The sequence below is a fragment of the Danio rerio genome, chromosome 4 (assembly GCF_049306965.1).
Source record: "Danio rerio strain Tuebingen ecotype United States chromosome 4, GRCz12tu, whole genome shotgun sequence".
Classification (NCBI taxonomy): domain Eukaryota; kingdom Metazoa; phylum Chordata; class Actinopteri; order Cypriniformes; family Danionidae; genus Danio; species Danio rerio.
In genome coordinates this window covers 61180001-61205405 of record NC_133179.1, presented here as the reverse complement: position 1 = coordinate 61205405, position 25405 = coordinate 61180001, and the positions used below count along the sequence as shown (strand labels likewise).

The following is a 25405-nucleotide window of genomic DNA, read 5'->3' as shown; positions in this document are numbered from 1 at the left end:
TTATTGAGTGTTTCTTTGTTAATGTCAGACAGGAATAAAGTCTTGATACTAGTTTTTTTATTAACCTTCTTTTTGTAAGCATCTATAAATACCTGCACTACTGTTGTTTTTATGTCTTCAGAATCTCTTATGCTTTTATTGAGGTAGTGTCTAACTTGAAGGTAACGGAAAAAAGTCTTGTTTATCTTATATATTGGAAAGTTGTTGAAAACTTTCTAATTCATTATCAGTAGTGTTGAGACAGAAGGATGTTATGGCCTACAAACTCCATTGTTTAAATCTTAGATCTAGTTTTGCTGGTTTAAATTGAATATCATGTTCAACCCATCTTAATATCTTAGCTTGTTTTTCACATTTAGGATTCTTTAATTCTTTGTACCAAATTTCTAAAGAGCTCTTTGTCAGGGAATTCAATTTATACAATACTGTATGTTAGAAGTTTCTATCTCCTAATAATTATTGGAGAGGTAAGTGGATTAGTAATTGTTCAAATTCTTTCCACTTTGCACAGTATTTGTAATTGCACCAACAAACTATGTGTCTAAGCTGTGCTGCCTTACAATAAACATCTAATGATGTTTTCTGTTCCAAATGAAGCGAGACACTAGTTTTTTCCATTCATCAAATTTGCTTTTTGGTTTCTCCGCTGGTAAAGCTTTAAAGAGAAAAAGTGGGCATGGTAATATATTCATCTTTATTATCTCTATTCGATTATATAGATCTAAAGATAGAAGGGGCCATCTTTTCAAAGTTATTATAGTTTCTGTAATGGGAAAGTCATTTATTTTTATAGATATCTGATAGGTCTGCAGAGATTTGAACTCCCAAGATATCTGATAGAAGGTATGTTCCATTTAAATGCATAATCCTTGTGTATTTTATCATCTGGGTTATAGTTGCATTAAAGAGTTTGTGTTTTAAGTAAATTTAATCTATATCCTAAATGTAATCCAAATTTGTCAAGAGAATACATCACCTTAAGTGAACTAAATTCTGGGTATGTAAGAAACAGAAACACATCATCACAATATAAACAAATTTTATGTTCTACATCTTTAATTTTCACTCCCCTTATTTCTGTATAATCTCTGATTAGTTGTGCCAATGGTATAACAAATAATGCAAATAAGGAAGGACTTAATGGGCACCTTTATCGACATCCTCTAATATAATATGTTCTGAAAATATCCACAGTTATTTTAATTCTAGCTGTAGGAGTTTAATATAAAGATTTTAAAAATGTATAGTGTCATTCTCAAATCCAAATCGTTGCAGAACTAAATATAAAAAATCCCAACTCATCGAATCGAAAGCTTCTTCTGCGTCTAGGCTACTTAGAAGAGTGCTAATCTTGTTTTGAGCTATATAATCTATTACGTGAAGGGCTCGCCATATATTATCATATGTTTGTCTTTGTTTTATAAAACCTGTTTGATAAGTATCTATTAGGTCTGAAAGAATGTCCTATAATCGTTTAGCTAATATAGATGCATAGGGCCCTATCATACACCCGGCGCAATGTGGCACAAGACGCAAAGCAATTGCTATTTGCTACTTTCACCTCGGCGCAAGGGTCATTTTGAGGCATTGCGCCAAACTGTTTAAATAGCAAATGCATTTGCGCTCGTATGTGCGCCTATAGGCATTCTGGTCTAAAAAAGCAGGCGTGTTTTGGCGCGTTGCTATTTTGAGAAACTGTAAATAGTCTGTTCTTTAGACCAGAACAAAGTCGGTCTATTGCCTGGCGCAAAGTGCGCCTGGCTTACACACTACACACAAGATGCAGAGCAATACGCAAATATCATTACATACGAAAAAGATATAATATGTTAAGGATATATATAATAAGGATATATATATATAGGATATAAATATAAATGATTAAATTATTACAAAACATATTAATTTTTAGCCTACATGAATTTTAAAACCACAGTCTTCATACTTTCTTCATCTCGGGAGGCTTTTTCAGGTCATTTAATTTGCTTTTGTATAATGTTGTTATTATTAGTAATATTATTTATTATATCCATGTTTATATTTGTTTGATTAAAAACAAGCTTAGATTTGTCCACCTGTCAGGTTTTAGACCATATGGGGCACAGCAGGTGTATTTGGAAAAAACTCAGTTTTTTGAACACACTTGATTATCAATGTTAAAATTATTTGTTTGCTGGAAATTAGAACTGAGTTATTAAACTGAGTTATAGAGTTTTAAAACAAATTTTTGCGCTTAACAAACAAAATTAATTATTTATAGGCTAATTGATGTCTGAGCGTAAAGGTTTCCCTATCCACGAGAGCAAAATCGAAAGTGAACTTACTTTACGTCATGTAAATAGCAAATGCAAATGCGCTCATGACGCGACGCAACTGGCTCTTAAAGGTAATGGGAGATGAGTCGCTGATTGGTTTATTCTCAAAACACACCTATAACTCATTAACAAAATAAACTCAACCCTTTTAGACCATGCGCCATGGCGCAAAACGGATTTTCCCGTCCTTAAATTAGAAAGTATGGATTCTGACACGCCCTCAAATATTTTATTGAGTTCCACTTTAACTTCTTTGATATTATTAAAAATATCTGGATATTTACCATATTTAGTCTCTAAATCTTCAAGTTGTATATTTAGATTATTTATGTAATTCCATTTTTTTTTCTTGATCACCACATAATAAGTTTACCTCGCATAACAGCTTTAGCTGCGTCCCATCGATACTAGGTGACACCTCTGCATTATTATTATTATGTTTTAAATATTCTAATAGTTCTTTTTTAACATATTCTACACACGTTAAATCATTCAAATGATTACGTTTAAATCGCCAAAATGTCTTACTTGGTTTATTGTCCAGGTACACTCTTAAACATACTCCTGCATGGTCTGAGATGTCCCTTGTTCCAATTTTACAGTCTTTTATTTTATGTTGATCTGACCCAAACATAAAAAAAAAAAACAATTCTAGAATGAGACATGTGGGCAGAAGAGAAAAATGTATATTCTTTTTTTAAGAGGGTATATGTCTCTTCATACATCTATCGAGCCTAATTATTTCATCAAATATCTTATTTGTCTAGTTTCTTGACTAATTTGCTTATTAGAAGATGAGTCCAATTTAGGCTGAAGTTGTACATTCCAGTCTCCCTCACAGATCAACGTACCTGATGTCTCCTTGGCTATAACACTTACTATTTTTTGGAGAAATGCTTTGTCTTTTTCAGGTGGTCTATATATACTAACTAATGTAACTTTGTATTGGTCGATAGTTTCTTTAATTAGGTTATATCGTCCTTCTTTATCAGTAATCTTAGAAATTAATTGGAAGTTGATTTTATTTGAGATCAATGTCATTACTCCTCGTTTACGACCATTATTATATGAGGAAAAGAAAACCCTAAATACCATTGTTTCTGATTTCCTATGTTCTGTATCAGAAAGATGTGTCTCTTGCCAAAAGATTATCTGTTGGTTTTCTCTTTTAATTTTAGCCACAAGTTTGCTTCTTTTAATCGGATTTAGTAACCCATTAATATTCAAAGTAATTACTCTATATTTGTTTTTGCATAATCAGATGTTTTTGCGAAGATCACTGTGAGCGGAACATGAAAAACACAAACATGAATATCTTGAACCACATAAAAAAACATTAAGAAAAAGATCTCCAAACCTTGAAGTCTTAAATAACTTCTTAACGTGAGGGGAAAGCCTTCCTACTCTAAAAAGCCCTTCCTTGCTGTGCCTATTGTTATTTAAATATGGTTTAGGTTATCATATATGATGTACACAGGAGGATTAATACCAGTGTGTATAGGAGCTCTCTTTCTCAGCTTCTTAAGCTGCCCCGAATGAGTGAAACTCTAGGGTTGGGTATCATTTGGTTTTTCGATACCGGTGCTAAATTGATACTTTTAAAACAATACCGGTGCCAAAACGGTGCCTGAATCGAATCTTTTTAGCCACAAAATGATGGTGGACGACTCTTCAAAAATATTTTATTTGACAAATGATTTTTTTCAAAATAATTTTAATAGAACATTATAATTACAGTTTAAAGTAAACATCAGTTAATATTGTATTACATTAATACATTTCATTTGATCATTTGTTGGTTAGCATGAATTTAAGATTTGCATTATGAAATTACATTAGCTTACTATTAACCTGTGGGGGGCGGGCAGGGGCCACATACTTTTAGGAGCACATTTTAACATATATATCACAAAATACTTAAAACATTATTGGAAGTCATTTGTTTTCATCCATCACTCTGCAGTCTTCATAAACAAGATAATTAAATAACTTAAACTCAAAATAATCTTCCTTGTTCATTTATTTGACAAGTAACATTGTACTGGTGTAGGAGAACACATTTCTAACACTCAAGTACATCAAGGCACATTGCTGCAACTGTAAACTTTAACAGGCCTACAGTTGAAGTCATTTTATTTTGCCCTCCCATTCATTTAAAATAATGTTTCTGAAATATTTACAGTGTTTCCTAAAACATAATTATTCTTGAGTCATAATAAGTCCTATTTCTTATTGTTTATTTCATGAATAAAAGCCGTTTTTAATAAAAAAAAATATAATAAGGTCAGTAATATTAGCCTCCTTAAGAAATATTTACAGTATATTTTTGATTTACACAACAAATCAGTTACAAAATAATTTGACTAATTATTTTAACTTTCGTAGTGAACTGATTAAAGGGGTGGTCCAGAATGTAATTTTAAGGCTTGGTTGTGTAAATAAGATGCAAAGCAATGTGCGCTCATGTTTCACTTGAAGGAAATCATGTTATTTTTTCATATATCTCACTTTGATTATACACAGCTACTCAGCTAACATGAAAACGACTGTCATATTGCCTAGTTCCTCTAAAAGGCCCACCCTCAAGTGACTCTGATTGGTCATCATCATAATGTGCTGTGATTCGCCGATCGGCTCCACGTCACGCCCACGTTGTGTGTAAACAGTCAGTCAGTTAACACGTGTCTGTAACGAGTGAAAATGGGATGTGGCTCCTTTAAATGTGTTTCTGTGCCATTTAGTGTGTTTATGTGTGTGCGTGTATATACTATGAAGTGTCTGTAACATGAGAAGTGCATGTGCGCGGGATATTTATTGTTCTTTTTCTCTCATGCTCGGATTAAGTTATTTTCTGTGGTGACAGATTAAATCACAAGATGTGAGATGAGACCCGTGTGAGCCTGGATTGATTTGTTTTTGCTGTTACACTCCAGTTGGGAGAGCATTGCTGTATTTTTTATTTTTTTTAATCAATGTGTTACAGGATGTCTTTCACGCATATCCGGAATATGCCTGTGTAAGTAACATGATTCGTTCACATATCTTTTGCGACTTTATTGTCTTGAGTTGAACGCATGGAAAAGCTGCCTGAAGACAATCAGTGCAGTCGTGCACACACATAAGAGACACACTGCCATCTCACACAGAGAGACGCAGGTGCTGGCCAAGAGTGCGTGTATGTATGTTTGTGTATGTGTGTGTGTTTACAGCCGTTTGACTGATAAGTATGGATTTGTAGCTAAGTCGTTAGCGATGAATATAATTTCCCGTTATTTACATTTATGCTAAAACACACCGTTAAGGCTAGACGCTGTACATGTCATGATCAATTTTAACAAATAAAAACACTTACAGGTCATGACTCAGAGTTCACAGCGTCTCCTTGCTCCATCTTTGAGGAGATTTTAGCCGAATCCAGCACTGAACTGGGAGAGATTCTGGAAGCTGCGTTTTGTCAAATCATGCTTGCTGTGTATTTTATAGTTCTCTGGAATATAATTAATATTGAACTGTAAGCACTTCTGTGCTTCTGTCGTGTCATTTGGAAGCCCAACAACAGAAACAGAGAAGTTCTGTGGAAACAGCAGGATGGCATTTCTCCCTCTGCAATGCAGTAACGTTACAGCGCCTCTGGCAATGGCCATTACCTGTGCAGTGTGGGACGCGCAATAATGAACTTTTGTGATCTCACAGTATTTTTTGGAAGTATTTTTTGTAGTCCCCAAAATTCGTTCATTGTAGGCTTTGCTAAGCTAACTCTGTAAAAATCAAGGTCTCCCTTTGCATTGAACTTTGAGCATTTTACATTCAGAGATGCTGTTTATGTTCGCACAGCTACATTACACATCAACTAAAGTTTAAAATATGAGATCATAGTGGACCACCCCTTTAAGTCTAAATTACACTTCAATCTGAATAAAAGACTATAAAATACTTAAAGGGACTTTGTCTGAATACTGTCTTGCAAAATAACTAGTAAAATGTTCTGCACTGACTGTCAGCATAAAAAAGTAAAGTTAAATATTAGAAACGAGTCAGTTAAACTATTAAATTTAAAAATGTGTTGTAAATAAATCATGTGTTCAAGACGGAAATCAAAAATGAATAAAGTCAAAACTAAACGAGTTGAATATGACTTACATGAGCGTGACTGAAAACTACATTTGATCAATGTGTTACATCTGTTCTACATGTGTCATTAAATTTGACATGTTACCCCCTTAACATTACACGCACTTTTGTGAAGACAGTTGCTGTGTAAGAATCCTTGCTTGTAAAATATGCTTTAGAATGCTTAGTTTAAGCAAATTGGATGAACGTGATCACACATGTTGATCTGTAGAGTGTCGCTCTCGCTCACCGAAAACCACTGGTTCCAGGCTAAATGCTCTGTACTCTGCACGTTGCGTGCGTCTGTTCCCTAGCGACAATAACAATTGCTTGATATCGCTTGTCCGTATTCCTCAAAGTTGTTTAGAATTAAATGTTTAGTGATGCTGTGACACAACGCCTATATGTGCCTTTTTTCATGCACCCCTCACGTTCATGTTGCAGCACCGAAATTAAGCACCGAAATTCATATGCTGATTTAATACCGATACATACCAGTTACCAAGGTAGCGGTGCTAAAATGGCACCGGGTTTCGGTAACCAACCCTAATACACACTGATCACGTCTACAGTTTATCTCCAGTGTGAATCCTCTGATGTGCTTTCAGGGTTCCTGAGTGAGCAAACCTCTTACTGCAGTGTGAACACTTGTACAGTTTCTCTCCAGTGTGAATCCTCTCATGTGTTTTCAGGGTTCCTGAGTGAGTAAACCTCTTACTGCACTGTGAACACTTGTACGGTTTTTCTCCAGTGTGTATCCTCTTGTGCCGTTTCAATTCTGCAGCTGTAATAAAAGTCTTCTCACACTCCAAGCACATATACTCTCTCACACCAGTGTGAATCTTCATGTGTTTTTTAAGGTATGATTGGCTAAAACTCTTCCCACACTGAGTGCATTTGAATGGCTTCTCTCCAGTGTGGATCATGAGGTGTTGATTAAGGTGTGATGAGTGGATGAAACTCTTCCCACACTGAGTGCATGTGAAAGGTTTCTCTCCAGTGTGGATCCTCATGTGTACATTAAGGCATGATGATTGGATGAAACTCTTCCCACACTCAGTGCAAGTGAATGGTTTTTCTCCGGTGTGGATCTTCATGTGTGTATAAAGCGATGATGATTTACTGAAACTGTTCCCACACTCAGTGCATGTGAATGGTTTCTCTCCAGTGTGGATCCTCATGTGTAGATTAAGGGATGATGATTGGCTGAAACTCTTCCTACACTCAGTGCAAGTGAATGGTTTTTCTCCAGTGTGGATCCTCATGTGTCTATAAAGCGACGATGATTTGCTAAAACTCTTCCCACACTGAGTGCAAGGGAATGGTTTCTCTCCAGTGTGGATCATCATGTGTTCATTAAGGTGTGATGAGCAGTTAAAACTCTTCCCACACTGAGTGCATCTGAATGGTTTCTCTCCAGTGTGGATCCTGATGTGTTGATTAAGGTGTGATGAGCAGTTAAAACTCTTCCCACACTGAGTGCAAGTAAATGTTTTTTTACCGGTGTGGATCTTCTTGTGTCTATAAAGTGATGATTTGCTGAAACTTTTCCCATATTGATAGCATGAGAATGGTTTCTCTCCAGTGTGGATCCTCATGTGAGTCTTTAGTTTGCTTTTGCTTGCCAAACTCTTTCCACACTGAGTGCAGGTTAAACAACTCTTGTCTCTCACTTTTAACAGACCATCAGTCTCTAAATGAGTTTTGTCCTCAATTTTGACATGATGTTCCTCCTCTTTACTCTCATCGTAATCTTTAATTAGGTCTGAAATAAAAATAAGTTTACTTTTTAGTAAATCATTAAAACTCTCAGTGAAAAGGCACTTAAAAAAATTCCCATTAGAACAACTTTAATTTATCACACCAACTTCAAGTTCTCTAGCCACACCCAGACCTGATTACTACCACACACGTTCACAATCAAGAAATCACCTAAATAGGACCAGTCTGACAAAGTGAAGTAGACCAAAAGAGCTTCAAAAGCTAGACATCATGCCAAAATCGAAAGACCTTTAAACACAAATGAGAAAGAAAATACTTATGTCACTAGTTAAAAAAAGAGTGAAGGGCTTTTCCCACAGCTGGTGGAGGAGACGAGAGTACGGTTGGAGTTCACTGTAGTGCATACATTTGTTTTTACTGTAAAATCCTCACCGCATGCGCAGATTTAGGAGACATTTATGCAGAATGCATCTTTGCACCTAAAAGCGCCAAACGCAGCACTCAGGAACAGATTAAAACAGTTGTTATGTGAACTTGAAGTAAAAAAGCCTGCAATGCTTGCCCCGCCTTTGTGCTCTATTTATTGGCTCACTGCTCTACAACTGAATGCAAATGATTGGTTAATATCAGCTGTCAGTCACTCAGTGAATGCCTTCTGCCTTCAGATGATGGGAGCTACAGCTGCGAAAATGTGAGGCACTGAAGATGAGAGAATGAAAATAACAGACAGGTTTACCTTAAGTTATTAATAATGGCGCATCTTATTAGTAATCATGTGCTGAATGTTAATCCACCATTTACACTTTAACAAGAGTGGATAAAAGACTTCTAGTGGCTTTAAGTCCGCTGGTAACCGTGTTTGGCACTGAATCTACACATTTAAGCGCGAGAGGTATTGTATAACCCTTCATTTAATCCTCACGATGCTGTCAGCCATGCAAGCAGCAGCTATAAGTAACATTTAACACAGCTCATAAAAAGACTGTTATTGCTATTAAGATGACATGCAAATAATAAGTTATATATCAATATAAATGTGGGGCGGGGCGATGGATCGTGATGCAGGCCCAGCATCGTGAAGTTTGTCGGCCATCGGCAATGGCATCTAAAAAATTAATACAATTGATCAGCTACACTCAACATCATCTTCTAAAGAGCTTCTTAAAAAAATACTTATTCTGCAAGCGGAATGACTCATTGAGGATCTCCACATAAGATCACGCCAGATTCATTATGAACATGGTGAACGAGCTGGCAGGTTATTGTGTTACCAACTGAAACAATCCTCAGCAGCTGGCGTTATAGTAGCAGTTAGTAAGGATGATGGCAGTATTATTACTGATTAACAGGGTATTAGTGATCAATTTAAAAACTTCTATAAAACTCTTTACAGCTCTGAGGTAAAGGAAATTGAACGCATTGAGAGCTTTTTTAATTATTAAGAATTACCATCCCTCTGTGATTTAGATCAGTTGACAAAAGAAGGAATTTTAACACCTTCTAAAATTAAAAATACAAAAAAAAAAAAAAAATCAGAAAAGTACCAGGCCCTGATGCCGTCCCGGCTGAGTTTTATAAGAAGTTTTGTGCCAAGTTAACACCCCTGTTGTGCAAGGTATTTGCTAAAGCTCTTGTATCGGAATCACTCCCCCCTTCATGACATCGGCTGTTATAACAGTACTTCTTCAAAAGAGTAAGGATCCACTTAAATGTGAACCTTATCGTCCGATCAGCTCACTCTGCTGTATAAAATCCTGCCAAAAGTGCTGGCAATCAGAGTGGAGTCAGTCATGAGAAATATAATTCACCCAGATCAAACTGGTTTTATTGTTGGGAGACAGTTATCTTACACCCTTTGTTGCATATTTAATATTATTTATTTACCTGAAATAATACCAATCCAAAGGACTTAATTTCTTTAGATGCCCATAAGGCATTTGAAAGAATTGAGTATATCTATTCATTTACAGTGCTTAAAAATTTGGTTTTGACCCTGGACCAAATGGCTTGTTTCCACTGACTGGTACAGTATGGTACAGTTCGGGTCGGTACGGGTCACCTTTACCAGGCTTGCGTTTCCACTACCAAGGGTACCCTTTTAGTGGGCGTGGTGTATGACAAAGTTTCAGTCGACGTCATTTTCGCTCGAGAAAATGTCTACAATAAAGCTGCACAGGTCGTTCACATATCATATGAAAAGCACTTCTCACAAAACAGATGCTTTACACACATAAATACTTGTGTATAAATGTTTATTACTAACTTTTCTATGAACATTAGTTGATTATAACTGCAGATCAATGACGGTGCGAAATAGCCTACTGTAACGTCTGTAATTATATAAAGTAAATAAATAAATGAAGATATATATGAACACATACAGACCCTTATAGTCTCTGATATGTTACCAACTACAGAAGAACTACACAAAGCAGACATTTCGTCCTTAATTAAGTTCAAAACAACACAAAGTATAGCCAGGGCCGGAGCAAGCTGAACTGCCGCCCTCAACCCTAATGTGAAAATGAAAGTGACCGGTTATGAAAATGAAGTGAGGTGTCGCAGACCTCTTAATCAGCACACTATGCGCGGATATAACTGAGGACGCGCGGGTGCTGAAGGAGGGAGGGAGGTGTCGCGGACACTGCGCTCTCTATTCTGCCGCCCTATGCGCGGTTGTAACTAAGGACGTGCGGGTGTAGCGGACCTCAATTCTGCCGCCCTATGCACGGATATAACTGAGGACACACGGGTGCTGATGGAGGTGTCGCTGAGACCGCCCTCTCTATTCTGTCGTCTATGGGCGAATATATCTGAGGACGCGGGTGGTGAGGGAGGTGTCGCAGACATAACTGAGGACGCGGGTGGTAAGGGAGGTGTCGCGGATGCCGCCCTCTCTATACTGCCGCCCTAGGTCGCCTCTATGGACGCGCCGGCCCTGAGTATAGCCTCCAGTCAGTGAAAACCTCTCATCTGTGTCTGTAATATTCAGTAGCACATGTAGCCTCTGTTAGAGAGTCATTCCATCATTCCCAGTTCATATTAGTCTAAAAGGTGATAATAAAGATTAAGACAAGGCAGTTTGTTCACGTTTGCTGAAGAAATAACGTGCTCCTTGGCTTCGCCTTTTTTCCGCGCTCCACTCCCGCATTTGTCCTTTTCTTTCTGATTGTGTCACAGAATGTGTCCCGCGTTTGTCAGCTTCTCAAAGGACCGGGTTTCCAAAGCTTGTCAATAATCAAGCGCATATATTATTATCAGCTCAAGAAGTTTGTTATTTCAGATAGAGACGAGCGGCGAGCACAAGGAAGAATGCGAAACCACTCAGGCTTCAGACCGGCTCGTAAAAAACTACGCGGCACAGGGTAAATCCGCTCTTCTCCATGACTTTGTGGCTGTTTATCTAGATGACGACAGGGTTTGTTTGATCCCGGATCGACCATGGCTACATATGTATATAATTCCGCTGTAATCTCTCGCTGTGTATTTTAAACATGGCGGGTCCTTTGTTTGCATTCTGGCTTGTTGTGTCTACGAATGACGTATCTCTGTAAACCAATAGCGTTCAGCTGCGCGTCTAGCTCTGCCTTTTAGGGCCTACTCACACTATGCCATCCGTACCGTGCCCAGGCCCCTTTCCCGGATCGTTTGAGAAGTGTGAGTGCGCTGAATCAGGCTCAAGCACGGTTCACTTGGCTGGCCCTGGCCCGGTTGGAAGAGGTGGGCCTGAGCGCGGTTCACTTGGGCTTTGGGTGTGAGTACAAAACGCGCCAAAGCCCAAAACTGAAAGCAAGACGTGACTTTTAAGGGACTGTTTCATATGGATTTATTAATCATTCTTACTGTTCTGTAAACGCAAACTGCCGTAGTTTATTAAAGACACAAACTCCTCACAGCACGACAGCTGCGCGGCTTCAGCAGACCTCCTCATACCTGCAGCACGAGAGCTTTATGATTGTTTATGAGCGCCAAAAGTGGCGGATCTGTTCGGCGAAATATCTGACTGCGTGTCACCGCATCCCTAAGGACTGTTTGGCGAAATATTTGACTGCATGTCACTGCATATCAAACGACTGAAACGATATAACTAGAGAAATCTCCACTGTGCTGCTGAGAGAGCGCTTCTCACTGAACAGCGCAGCAGTGATGACGTAAGCGTGCCGAGGCCCGTTTGTGGTGTGAGTGCGGGCCGTCGGGGCAGACAGGATGGGGGACAAGCGTGCTTTGGCCCGGTTCGAGGCAACTTTACCTAGTGTGAGTACGGCCTTAGTGTTTGGGACCCTTTCAAAAGGGTGCCAAAAAAGTGGTACGGTACGGTTTGGTTCGGTACGCCTTTTAACAGTGGAAGCGGCCATAAAAGCGTACCAAACCGAACCACTTAGTGGAAACGGTCCATAAGAGCTTGATTAACATGGTAAACAATATAGAGACTTCTAAATGAATGAATGTGCGAATATAAAACCAACTTTACCTCTATATGACTGAGTTGGTGTTTGAGAATGAAAACCAACCTGTTTGTTCCTGCGTATCTTCCTGTTTGACTGTGAATGTTTCTTCAATCTTCACATCTTCACTCTCCTCTTTAATAAACGCCATCTTTATAACAGTGTGGAGATCAGTCGCTTCAGCAGGATTTTTTTTCTCTGTGTTTGGACACTTTATCCTGCTTAAAATTAACAAAACAATAAAAATGTCCTGTTTAAATAAGTAAAAAAAATTAACAGAAATAAAATAACTTCTCTTCAACACTTGCTTCAACAGTTACAAAAACGAAATCAGGTATGTCCAAGCATAGAGGTAAAGTTGGTTTTATATTCGCACAATCAGACTTTTCTCTTAATAATATAACTTCATGAAAGTATTATTTGCAAACTCTAAACAGTGAAATCATATTAGCAGCCAATAACTATCAAAGTACAAAATTGTTCACAAACCAATGAATAATTTTGTTTAGTAGTAATACTTGCATGCTAATTCAAATCGAATATTCAAAGTAACATGGTGAATAATATAGAGACTTATAAATGAACGAATGTGTGAATATAAAACCAACTTTACCTCTATAGTCAGAGCTATAAAGAATGAGCTGATTAAAACTAGTACTCCGTTTCTCATACATAGGGATGTATATTTAGAATGGAATGACATTATGCTATTTAATCAATTAAACCTTCATTAAAACACCTATTACACACTGTTTCTGTTTCTTTAGTTTATTCAAACAATAGCCCTCATTACTGTGAGTAAAATAATACTAAATAGTATAAAGTGTTAAAATAATGTTGTCAACAGCAGCATTATGCATTAACAGCATAATTTAGCATCAGATAAAAAAAGCCTAAAACTTTAATCAATCGCTTTATATAAGTGTAAACGCTTTAAAACAAACCTTTCTCCAGCTGAATCCAGCGCAAGAGCGGCGCAGACTTATGACGTCACATCACGCCAAAATAAAAGTCTTTTCTTTTGTTTCGCTTTTTTTGCTATTTGCTGTTGCAGTCATGACTTCTTGATACATTTCTCGCTCGTTTTCCACTTTCTCTCCCTCTCTCTCTCTCTCTCTCTCTCACACTCTCACACACACACACACACACACACACACATATATATACATATATATATATATATATATATATATATATATATATATATATATATATATATATATATATATATACATATTCAGTATTTGAAGTTGATCAAAACCTTTACTCTAAACATTTTAAAGACAATTTTAAAAGACTTGTTTAATCCACTAAAACTAAGTATGTATAGCAGGAAATCTAACAGGTATAACAAATAAACTGATGGGTGTTTTGAGCTGAAACTTTACAGACACATTCTAGAGACACAAAATTATATTAAATGCTGAAAATGGGTAAAATAGGTGCCCTTTAAGTATAAAAGTACCCATTACTACTTCATGTTTTAGTTTCACTAGCTTGGTCATTATCACTAAAAAGTGCCTTTGATGTCCCATGATTTAACAATATTATATGGACATAATGTGCAATAAAGAAACTCTGATGTTTTGATATAATTGTTAAACCTTTACGCACATGCAGGTAGAATTATAAGTGTTTTGAAATATGTTTTTGTAAATTTTTGCGTCATTCTTTCATTGAATGGATGTGATTTTGCCATGTCCACACACTGCTCAGACAACTTCAGTGAGTCTAAAATGTTGGTAAATTAGATTAAATTAAAAAGATTTGGAAATATTCTCATTATCTTTAACAGGTTGTTTAACAAAATCAATTTAATAACTTTTATTTTATTTTATTAATATTATATTAATCATTTTGCACGTGTCCTTGAAATTGCTGTCCACCCTGTCATGATGTGGTAAATGCCCCTTTAAGACCCCTCTGATGTACTCATTGTCATCCTTGTGTCCATTTTGCTTTTCTTCAGAGGAAGTGAAAACATCTGTTGTGCACACAGTAACTATCTACACTTATGTTTGCTATTTTTCCTCATGTTGTGTTTGAAACTGAATGTTGTCAAGCTTAACATGTCCACCCTGTCAGAGTGAAATAGTAATTATTATTTTAAAAAATTCAGATTCAGAGATTAAAATATAGCTTATAAACTGTGTACAAAGAGCTTAAATAAGGAAACACTAGAGATGTGACTGTGCGCCGAGGCTTCAAAGCATGTTTTTAAAAAACGATACATCTCGCTGTGAAGCAGTGTACCGGAGCTTGATTCGTTCTGCCATCATCATGTGATCAGTGACGTCCGAAGCTTCATTTTCGCCTGTACCCACGTGACTGCTAAACACCCTCATGGGTTAGTAAAGTGTATAGCGAGAGATTAGGCGTCGATTACATACATTTCTACTGTTTCACAGCACTGCACCAGTCCCACACACCATAATTAAATTAAAATACAATAGTAATTTATAGTAAAAAGGTTTTGAACCATACTAAAGTGTATTAGTGTATTTTTTTACAACTATCTTTAAAGAAAACCCCTGCATGTCGTAGTATAGTGTTTAACGGAGGCCAGCTGGCGAGTGCAGCCCAAAAGCATCGCTCACATAGCCTCCTCCTAGAGCATTTGCCTCCCATGCAGGAATCGCTAGTTCGATCCATGCTTGGAACAAGTGGGTGGGTGAAGGACTAGTTAAAATATGATAAATAGTTTTGAAAATCCTGGATTTTACTATGGTCATCAGTGGTGTAATGTAACATACCTTATGTGTAAAACCTACAGTAATTGAGTAATTTGTTTATATTACTGTTGTTTTATTACTACATGAATGATTGAGTTGGTCAGTTGTGAACATTTGACATTATTGCAGCTAGTGCTTTTCCACACTTTCACCAGAAGAGGTCCTCATTGAGCTCTGATTTAGAAAGCCTTGAGTAACGGGCCTCTTTTCGATACAATTGAGTCGAGCGCTTCACTGGTTCAGAAAGCTTCATTTCACCATCACTAGTAAACACTTTACCAGCGGCAGGAACAACCTGTGTTGAATAAATGCTCTCTTTAACCTAAAATGTCTTCTCTGTCATTGTCCACCCTGTCACAAATCCTTGCTTGACAGGGTGGACATATGAATTATTATTGACACTTTATTTATTTATTTAATATTTTATTGTTAATTAGGGAATGTTTTTATGTTATAACACTTACACACACACATATTGCACAAGTAGATGTGATACATGAGTGGACAAGACAAATCTTTTGGCAATATCTGTCTCAGTATTTATAAAGAATAATCTTTTAAAGTCCATATAATGGAGCTCATTGACTGTTTGAAATAATACAGCCCTAAGTATTTGTACATTTATGTGAACATCTGTAATCTAATTATTTACCTTATTCTGAAAAATAAAACAGGATTATTAAGGTGTTTAACTTGAGTTGCTTCCAACATTCCCTTCACTCCTCCAATGCAGTGTACAATACAAAGATTAACATTCATTAGCAAGTTTAGTTTCATTTTAAGGACAATAATTGTTTATTTTCCCATTAATTTGCATATTGATAAAAGCTGATTGATAACAGAAGAGGCGGCATAGTGGCTCAGTGGTTTGCGGTAAAAACAGAAGTAGAATTCTAGAAAACGTTTACAATCCTTTTTACATAAACCCTTTAATATTTGTTGTTGTACCTGTTGTTCTTCAAATGTTCCTCCATATTTAGTTCACTAAATAAAGCCTTTGTCCACCGTTATGCCAATGTCCACCCTGTCATCTTGTTTTACAGTCATGTTCAAATTTTATGAAAATGAACAAATTGTTTATAACCGCAGCAAAACATTTTGTGTGATTTCTTAATTAATCAATAAGGGCCAGTTAATATTGTTGGAAAGTTTGATAAAAATATTTTAGATCTTGGGTTTTATTTTGAAAATAATGTGCAACGATTGTATATTTTACTGGGAAATCAATTGTCTATTATTTTATTATTACAAATAGATTTTTTCTATAATCTATTAAGTTGGGTTGGTAAAGGGACACATGACCTTTCTGAAAATACACATTTAATAATCACACTGCAATGAAGATATACTTATACTACTGTTTTTCTGCTTGTAGATTATTTGTAAATAGTGCAGGAGCTTGACCAACATTCATTTCTTACAGTATATAGCCTATGAAGTTGTAGAAATAGGAAAGTAGATGTCATAATTTCAAGGATGAGATTTGGATATTAATAGTAATGTGTTTTAGACCTGCAAGTCATCATAAAGTGGATTAAATTTTATTTTTTTTTCAAAATTGTCTTAAAAAAGTTTAGATTAAAGGTTTGGTTAACTTCAAATACTGTTTATCTGTGCCTCTCTCGCTGTGTGTGTGTGTGTGTGTGTGTGTGTGTGTGTGTGTGTGTGTGTGTGTGTGATAGAGAGAGAGAGAGCAGATATAGTGGAAAGTGGAAAACGAGGGAGAAATGTATCAATAAGTCATGACTGCAACAGTAAGTGGCAAAAAAGCTAAACAAAAAAGACTTTTATTTTGGCGTAGTGTGTGACGTCATAAGGCTGTGCCGCTCCTGCGCTGGAATTCAACTGGAGAGAGGTTTGTGTTTAAAACTTTTACAGAAATACAAACTGATTGATTAAAGTTTCAGGATATTCATCCAATGCTAAATTTTGAACCTGCTGTTGTCAATATTATTTAACCCTTTATACAACGTAGTACTATTTTACTCACAGTAATGAAGGTCTATTGTTTGAATAAGTTAACAGAAATGTGTGTAATACATATTTTAATGACCTTTTAATTTGCCTGATTTCTTTTTGTTAATTACTCTCATATAAAGAAACTGTTGAAGCAAGTGTTGAAGATAAATTATTTTGTTTCTGTATATTGTTTTATTTATTTTAAACAGGACATTTTTATTGTTTTGTTCATTTTAAACAGAATAAAGTGTCCAAACACAGAGAAAAACTCCTGCTGAAGCGACTGATCTCCACACTGTTATAAAGATGGCGTTTATTAAAGAGGAGAGTGAAGATGTGAAGATTGAAGAAACATTCACAGTCAAACAGGAAGATTTGCAGGAACAAACAGGTTGGTTTTCATTCTCAAAGACCAACTCAGTCATTTGATCCTCTATCAGATATATTTTAATAATAAGAATACTAAATATAATCCATCTTGCAGCCCTGAGTGTGCTGCCTAATTCTCCTTAATGCACATAAGCACTCATTGAAAGACAGGAATGAGTTTCTTTTGTTACTTCTTCTCATGTCTTTTGTCATTATTTTATGTATTATTAGTCTCCCATTTTCTCTACCTTCTTAAGGTTATTGCTTTTCTTGTTCTCCTACTGTTTGTAAAGTGTCCTTAAGCACTGGCACTATATAAAATAAATAAAAACAATAAACAAATAAAAAAGTTTAACTGAGCTGAGGATATTTGACCTACAGTATTCCCATAGAACAGGGGTGTCCAAACTACGGCCCGTGGGCCAATATTAATAGAATCTGGCCCGCTATACAAAAATAAACGTAATTCAATAAATAACCACCGGGTATCGCTATTACATGCCTTAAATTAGTCATTACTTCTTGTTATGAAGTAAAACTAACCAACCAAACTGAAGGAAACATAATTGATAAACACATTTTGGCGAGTCATGGCGCACCAAGAAAAAGGAAAATCAACAGTCAGTGCAAGAAGTTTCAGTCACGTTGGGGCAAAGAATTTTTCTTCACAGAGGTCAGCGGGAAATGTATCTGTTTAATTTGCCAGGAATCAGTTGCAGTAATAAAGGAATATAATATTAAAAGACATTATGAAACAAAGCATCAGGCCTTCAGCTCTTACACTGGTGCCGAATGAGATCAGAAAGTAAAACAATTAGCAGCGCCCTATCAGCTCAACAACAGCAGTTTTTTTTTTGTGCTATTAAAGTGCAAGAAAATTCTACACTGCACTGCAAAAAATGTTTTTTATTTTTTATTTATATTTTTTGTCTTGTTTCAAGTCCAAATATCTAAAAAATCTTAAATAAAGGAGAATTTTCTAATTTGTTTTGAGAAATAATATGCCAATATTAAGTGAGTTTTTCCTTAAAACAAGCTAAAATAATCTGCCAATGGGTTAAGCAAAATAATCTTGTTTTTCTTTTGACATAAGATTATTTTGCTTACCCCATTGGCAGATTAATTTGCTTGTTTTAAGGAAAAAATTGCATATTAGGGAAAATATTAGCATTTTATTTCTCAAAACAAGACAACTTTTTTTTTTTTTTTAGATTTTTTAGATATTTGGACTCAAAACAAGACAACAAAAAATCTAAGTAAGAAAAGCATTTTTTGCAGTGTGGCTAGTTATGAGGTAGTTCAGCTAATCGCACAGCACAGGAAACCCTTCACTGGAGGAGAATTTATAAAGGATGAGTGTTGCAACTGTAATTTGCCCAGAGAAGATTCAAGTTTTTTAAAAACTTAAGTCTTTCTAGAAACACAGTTGGACGACCAAAATAAAATAAATTCTTAATAAAATACATGCACACATCCATCCATCCATCCATATATATATATAAATATATATAAATGTGTATATATATATATATATATATATATATATATATATATATATATATATATATATATATATATATATATGCGTGTCTGTGTGATGTATGTAAAATTTGGCCCGGGACAACATTTTTTTTTGCATCTGGCCCTCGGCCCAAAAAGTTTGGACACCCCTGCCATAGAAGATATCTGCTATTACAGTGAGGGTGTTGGCTTAGTACTTTCCATTTGCATATGTCACGTTGATCACAATTCCCCTTTTTTCGATCAACTTTAAGGGTTTAAAGTTGTTTCTAGAAGTTGTTGCTAGTTCTCACAGATAGTATTTGAGTTAGAATTACATCATTGCTATTATAATTTCCAGGACTATTTTAAACAGGGTTTCAGCGGGGTCTTAAAATGTCGTAAATTCCAAAATCTAAATTTCAGGCTTTAAAAAGTCCTAAATTTACTGAAATATTGTGTTGTAGGTCTTAAATCTTTTTAAACAAGTCTTCATTTTCCTTTGTTCATGTTTTGCTACCCAATCTGGCCAAAACCCATACAATCACCAACAATCCATCTCAATAAAACTTTCCACTTTATATTCAAAAAGGTCATTTTAACTCCATTTATCATAATGGTTTAATTATTTACTAATGCACTATGCAATAATTTGAAATCTGCTGAATGAAATGGACACTAAAGTAATTAATTATTATAAAACATTGTATAGTATTCTAAACTATATGATGTTGCTGTGGGACGACATGAGGGGAAAAAAAAATTATAGTGGAACAATAACATTTAGCATTGCACTGACTTCAAGTGGCCAACAAACCAGTCTAAAAATGACCTTTGCTGATTAAGAAATGGATTACAGCATGCTGATGATATGCAAAAAATTGTTAACCCAGGGTCATTCTAACTCTGGGTCATTCTAAGGGTGCTTTCACACCTACACTTTTGTTTCGGAACGTATCTCGTTTGCCCGGTTAGCGCGGTTCGTTTGGCATATGTGAACAGGGCAATTGCGCTCTGTTCCGCGCCAAAGTAATCGATCCGAGATCGCTTGAATGAGGTGGTCTCGGCTCGATTGAAACGAACCCTGGAGCGGTTCAATTGCAGTGAGAAAGCGATCCGATCCGAGCGCAGTTATATCACAGTGTTTTATGGATATGTAATGGGCTTACGGCTATATGAAGAGAGAGTTATGAGTAGAGCGGGAAGTTTCGCGAGTCTCCGGATGCCCGCAAATGAGTGATGATCTCCCGGTAATCTTGCGTCTCCCTCCCGGTCCTCAAATAGGCATCGTCGCGCACCCTTCTCACCTCTCCTCACTGCATATCTCCTCAGACACGTCACGCGTGCGCACCCTGTTAATCACCACCAAACCACCACCTCTCCTGACAGCTTAGCGGGACGCTGCAAAAATAAACCCTGACACTGACCAAGGAGAGATTACTCACACGTGACTTGTTTTAGCTCTTTTGGTCCGTTTAGAAACTTTGCAGTGTGAAAGCGAACCGCTCCAAGAGCAAAGAGCAACAATGTAACATTTGTAATCTCTGTTTTGGGACAACTGAATCGATTCACAGGTGTGAAAGCACCCTAACTCTGGATAAACAGAATCCTGACCACCATATAACAGGAAGAAAAAGAAATTGTCTTTCTCGACTCATTATGGATTTAGTTTCATCGGCTAGACACCGGCCTCACAGCTCCGTGAATGTCAGTACTGTCACTTATTGATCTGCGATCGGTAAATGTAGCTTGTGTGAACGCTACTTGACTAAAATAATAGCTTTGCTACACAAAAGCTATTTAATTTAAAAAGTAGTGACACTACCACCACACTACTGAGAAATGTAGATAAGCTAGTAGCGTCACTACTTGCAGCGACGCTACTGCCCAACACTGTGTGGTGGCAATGCTTCTAATGTAGAAATATCTTCATTACTGATAGCCAAAGCTGTCTCAGTAACCAAAAGAGGTCTCCAGTGTACAGAACTGCACAATAGGTGATTGGTGCTGATGAGCAGTACTTCACACGGTGTGTTTGGCACCCCTCATATAGTAATCCAGGGCTGTAACACCCATCTGTACCTCGGGTACTCTGATTAGGTTTTGCATATAAATACTTGGGCTTGACACATTTGTTTCAGACTGTTATTTGCCTATTACATTCTAAATGATGTAAATTCTAGAACATAATTTTTTAACTGTACCTTTAGAACCTTATAACAGCAATAAAAGCAGCATCGAAGCAGTCTCCTTTTAGTCATTCCACCTCTTCATGGAGACTGTCAGACTGATCTGGTGTATTAAAAAACTATTGTGGGTTCTGGAACTGAACAATAATAGTGTTCCTGATGCTGGACATTCACTGGGACTAGATCCTCATCAATTTAAGAGTAAATCTCCCTTCTTTGCCATCCTCGGATGCGTTTAGGTTTCGCCGCAAAATTAAATTTTTGCTGTAGAACGCGCAATGCGGACATAAAGAACCTGACTGATATTCTACCAGAACCATGTCAGCAGAGTTCATGCATATCCATAAACTATAACTTCTATGTTAAGCGACTTTGAAACAATTTACATTGTAAAAGCACTAAATAAATAAAGATTAATTAAATTAATTAAATTAATGGACCAAACACAATATGATTTTATTTATTTTACATTTACTGTGCATCAAAATTACAGTGTGTGTAGCCAATGTTTCCAGTGTCTTTTCACTTTTCAGCTTTTGATGAGAGTTTTTAAGACTTGATAATAACTAGTGTTTTTTTTTCAGACCTAATTGAAGAGAATGAGGAGAGTAAAGAGGAGGAACATCATGTCAAAATTGAGGAAAAAACTAATTTACAGACTGATGGTATTTTGAAAAGGAGAGACAAGAACCGTTTCACCTGCACTCAGTGTGGAAAGAGTTTTGGAAGAAAACACAATCTTAAGATTCACATGAGGATCCACACTGGAGAGAAACCATTCAAATGCACTCAATGTGAGAAAAGTTTTAACCGCTCATCAGACCTTCATCAACATATGAGGATTCACACTGGAGAGAAACCATTCACATGCACTCAGTGTGGGAAGAGTTTCAGCCAATCATCACACCTTAATCAACACATGATGATCCTCACTGGAGAGAAACCATTCATGTCTAATCATCTTGTTTAATCCCACCCCTTTTCGCAGTGGCGTACAACAGAATTTTGCATACTCAATAGTGATGGGAAGTTCGGATCATTTTACTGACTCAAATCTTTGAGTCTCGTTCATCGAGATGAACAAATGTTTTTTCGAGTCATTTTGTTCATTCGGTTCAATTTGCCCAAATTTTATTAAAATGTTACGAATTGCTTCCAAACACATCTACAACTAGCCCAGACGGTTCATCACACGACAAATAAGTCATAAATAAATTATAAGAAGAAGAAAATAATACTTAAATGTTTACCTGCTCTTTTGTCTATGGGTATTGTTGTCTCCTTGCTCAGCTCAACTCTTCATGTCTTCAAATGTCAGTGGTGCGTTCAGGTTACACTGACAGTCACATATAATCTTAACCAATGTCCCCAGTCTGAGCCAATAGGAGCCATGATAATTAGTTCACCTTTCGAGTCTTCTGGTTGTTGAGTCGTTCGTTCATCACGTGACAGAATAACTCAAACCCGAGGACTCGAGAGTTGAATAGATCAATTCTTTTTTTTTTTTGGCTCTAAACGCATATGATTGGCCCGTGATGAACGAATGATTCAAACCCGAGGACTCGAGAGGTGAACAGATCAATTCTTTTTCTGGCTCTAAATGCATATGATTGGCATATAAATGCATATGTTAGGCTGTAGTCTTTCATGTGGTGAACGAACGACTCGATAGAGGACTCGAAAAATGAACTGATCTTGTCTCGCACTACACATCGTGCACATGAGCGAATTAATGAATCTTTTAGTTCATCCGAGTCATTCATTCATTTTGTCACATAACATGAAAGAAAGCATAAGAAATGAGTTATTTAATAAATCAAATAGTCTTTGTGAATAGTTTTGTAACATATGATGCTGCCAGCATTAGACACTTAAACACTGTTTAATTGTTGATTATTGTTTTATTATTATTATTTTACCAGAAAAGTTTTTATAACAAATCAGATTACTTTATAAATCACGACAATAACATAAGCAAAAGAAAAACAAAATAGTGCACATCAAGCTAGGCTTTTTAATAAATAAACACAAGCAAGCTTTAAAATAAATAACACGTTTGTGCCATAAAAGCTTTATATCAAATATGGCAACTCTTCCCAGTAGATGTTTTTATGAAACAGCAATTTAAGTGAAAGATATTATAAATAAAAACAAAAGCCACAGAGCCTATTGAGCTTAACAACTTGACTTGAGAATAGAACAGTGCATTTTTAAAAAAAATAAAAATTAAATAAGCTTTAAAACAACACTGTGTGGTTTTACTTGTTGGACTTGGCTTAAGGTTTGTGAGCATTCAAAAACACAAGCTCTGAACTTTTGGTAGGCTGAGTCTGTTTCTTCTTTTGTCATTAGTTGTCGCAGGATAAAATATGCTAAATGAGTAAATGCAAATGCAAACTTTCTTTATACAAATATTAGACCAATACATAAAGTCTGCATAGAAAAACATTATTAAACAAAAAATGGGTTATTAATGAACAAATTACAAATCACTTGTAATTTTAGAATTTAATTAATTCATCTCCTAGCTTAGTGTTTGTTTTCTGATAGCAAGCCAGCAAATAGACAAATCAATATATATATATATATGCTAGATATAAACCACATATCCAGTAGGAAAAAAGTAACAATAACTTAGTGACAATAGGACAGACCTTTTTTAGTTTTTACAAAATGCTTTTTAGGTACACATTGTTTGATGATTTTATGAGAAGTTTAAAATATGATCATATGATGCAACAAAATTCAGTTTTACATAAATATTATTGACTGAGGTTCTCGTTGCAGTGTACAGTGGAACTACAGTTTAAGATTAGATATGCACATAATAATGTAAGGATGGCCATATCTCTCCATAATATTAAAATCTACAAACTGTTATGGAACTCCACACGAGACAAGAGCATGAGAATGGTCAGTCACTAAAACAATAAACTTTCCAATCTGAGAAGAAGATCAGCTAGAAAACCAGTTGTTCAGGTTGTCTCGATCATGCATCCTGAGCCCCCCTCTTTGTCCTGGACTTTACCTTCTCCACCAGAGCAGCTCACTCACATTCCACACAGAATGTTTAAGTTCTTAATATGGTGTATCTTGTGGCTTTATATTCATGTTTGGTGTGATTTTAAATGTCTCTGTGTGATTGGTAAAGTGGTCTTAATTTCACTGTAATATTTTACAATCTCCCTTATTTCAGTTAATTTGGGTTTTGACTTTAAAAAGATCTTTGCCAGATGCTCCACTCCAGGCAAAATGGTCTTCGCATCAACTCATGACCAGGCAAGAGTCTTGGTGAAGCTTTTATTGTCTTGAATTTATAATGATTTGAGTATTTAGGCAAAGGGTGCAGAATTGTCCGTGTGATCCTGTAGACAGGATACCCCATTGCAGGTTGTGAGTCTCTGAGCTCTGCATCAGGACTTATATGCTGCAATGTATTTCTACATGTTCAGGTATTCCTCTTTAACTCTTCAATGTATCTTTGAGTAATTGATGTTGTACAATCTTGATTGGCTTATTTTGTTTAATTATGTGAACTGCAATGGAAAATCTTTTCCTGACAAATAAATGTCAAATTCTTGTTTAACTCTAATATCCCCTGAAATCATTTAAATCTAGTAGATTGTTGAGGCTGATGTTTCCGCAGCCTACGACCAGGATTAGTCATCCATTCAGGCGCAATGGATGGAGCATGGGCACAGCATTAGAGACCTGTTGATTTCTGACAATCACTGATGATATAATCCAGGGGTATGATATAATCTAGGGGCTAAATCAAACTTTCTTTAAGTATGTGCAAGCATGGGGCGGCCTATTATTACTTAAAGGAAATTAGCATATCTGCTAAGAATCGGAACTGGCGAAGATGTGTCCGTGAGCAGATGAAACTGGCCAGCATACTGACTCTAAGCGACTTTGAGTAAACGATGAAACATTAATTGAATATAATCATTTATTAGGTTAATCAATCTAAATTAGACCTAATCACATCCTATAAGGTAATCAGCTTGAATTAGATGAATCTAAATCTAAAATTATTATAAATTGGAGTCAGATTAAAATTC

General features: G+C 36.2%; 3 protein-coding genes across 4 annotated transcripts in view; 1 reads left to right on the top strand and 2 right to left on the bottom strand.

Moving 5' to 3' along the window:
- Positions 1 to 25405, bottom strand: part of si:dkey-26m3.3 — a 167516-nt gene that overhangs the window by 111921 nt on the left and 30190 nt on the right.
- Positions 3981 to 13576, bottom strand: LOC137491033 (uncharacterized). 2 transcript variants are annotated; one of them, XM_068220083.2, is made up of 3 exons: positions 13537 to 13576; positions 12659 to 12813; positions 3981 to 8190 (listed from the first exon to the last, which is right to left on the bottom strand). In XM_068220083.2, the coding sequence occupies exons 2-3, from the start codon at positions 12741 to 12743 to the stop codon at positions 6992 to 6994; spliced, it is 1284 nt and encodes a 427-aa protein (XP_068076184.1). In that variant the 5' UTR covers positions 12744 to 12813; positions 13537 to 13576; the 3' UTR covers positions 3981 to 6991. The 2 variants fall into 2 exon arrangements, with proteins under 2 accessions (XP_068076184.1, XP_068076185.1); XM_068220084.2 differs by having other exon boundaries at positions 12659 to 12810.
- LOC101884513 (uncharacterized) overlaps positions 17085 to 25405 on the top strand; it is a 195753-nt gene continuing 187432 nt past the window's right edge. The window contains exons 1-3 of one of the 2 annotated variants that reach the window (XM_068220121.2): positions 17085 to 17179; positions 17525 to 17674; positions 21926 to 24933. In XM_068220121.2, coding sequence (XP_068076222.1) covers positions 17590 to 17674; positions 21926 to 22311 — 471 coding nt within the window. In that variant the 5' untranslated portion in view covers positions 17085 to 17179; positions 17525 to 17589 and the 3' untranslated portion in view covers positions 22312 to 24933. Of the gene's footprint in view, positions 17180 to 17522; positions 17675 to 21925; positions 24934 to 25405 lie in introns of those variants that run through there. The other variant, XM_073948945.1, reaches the window with a different exon arrangement.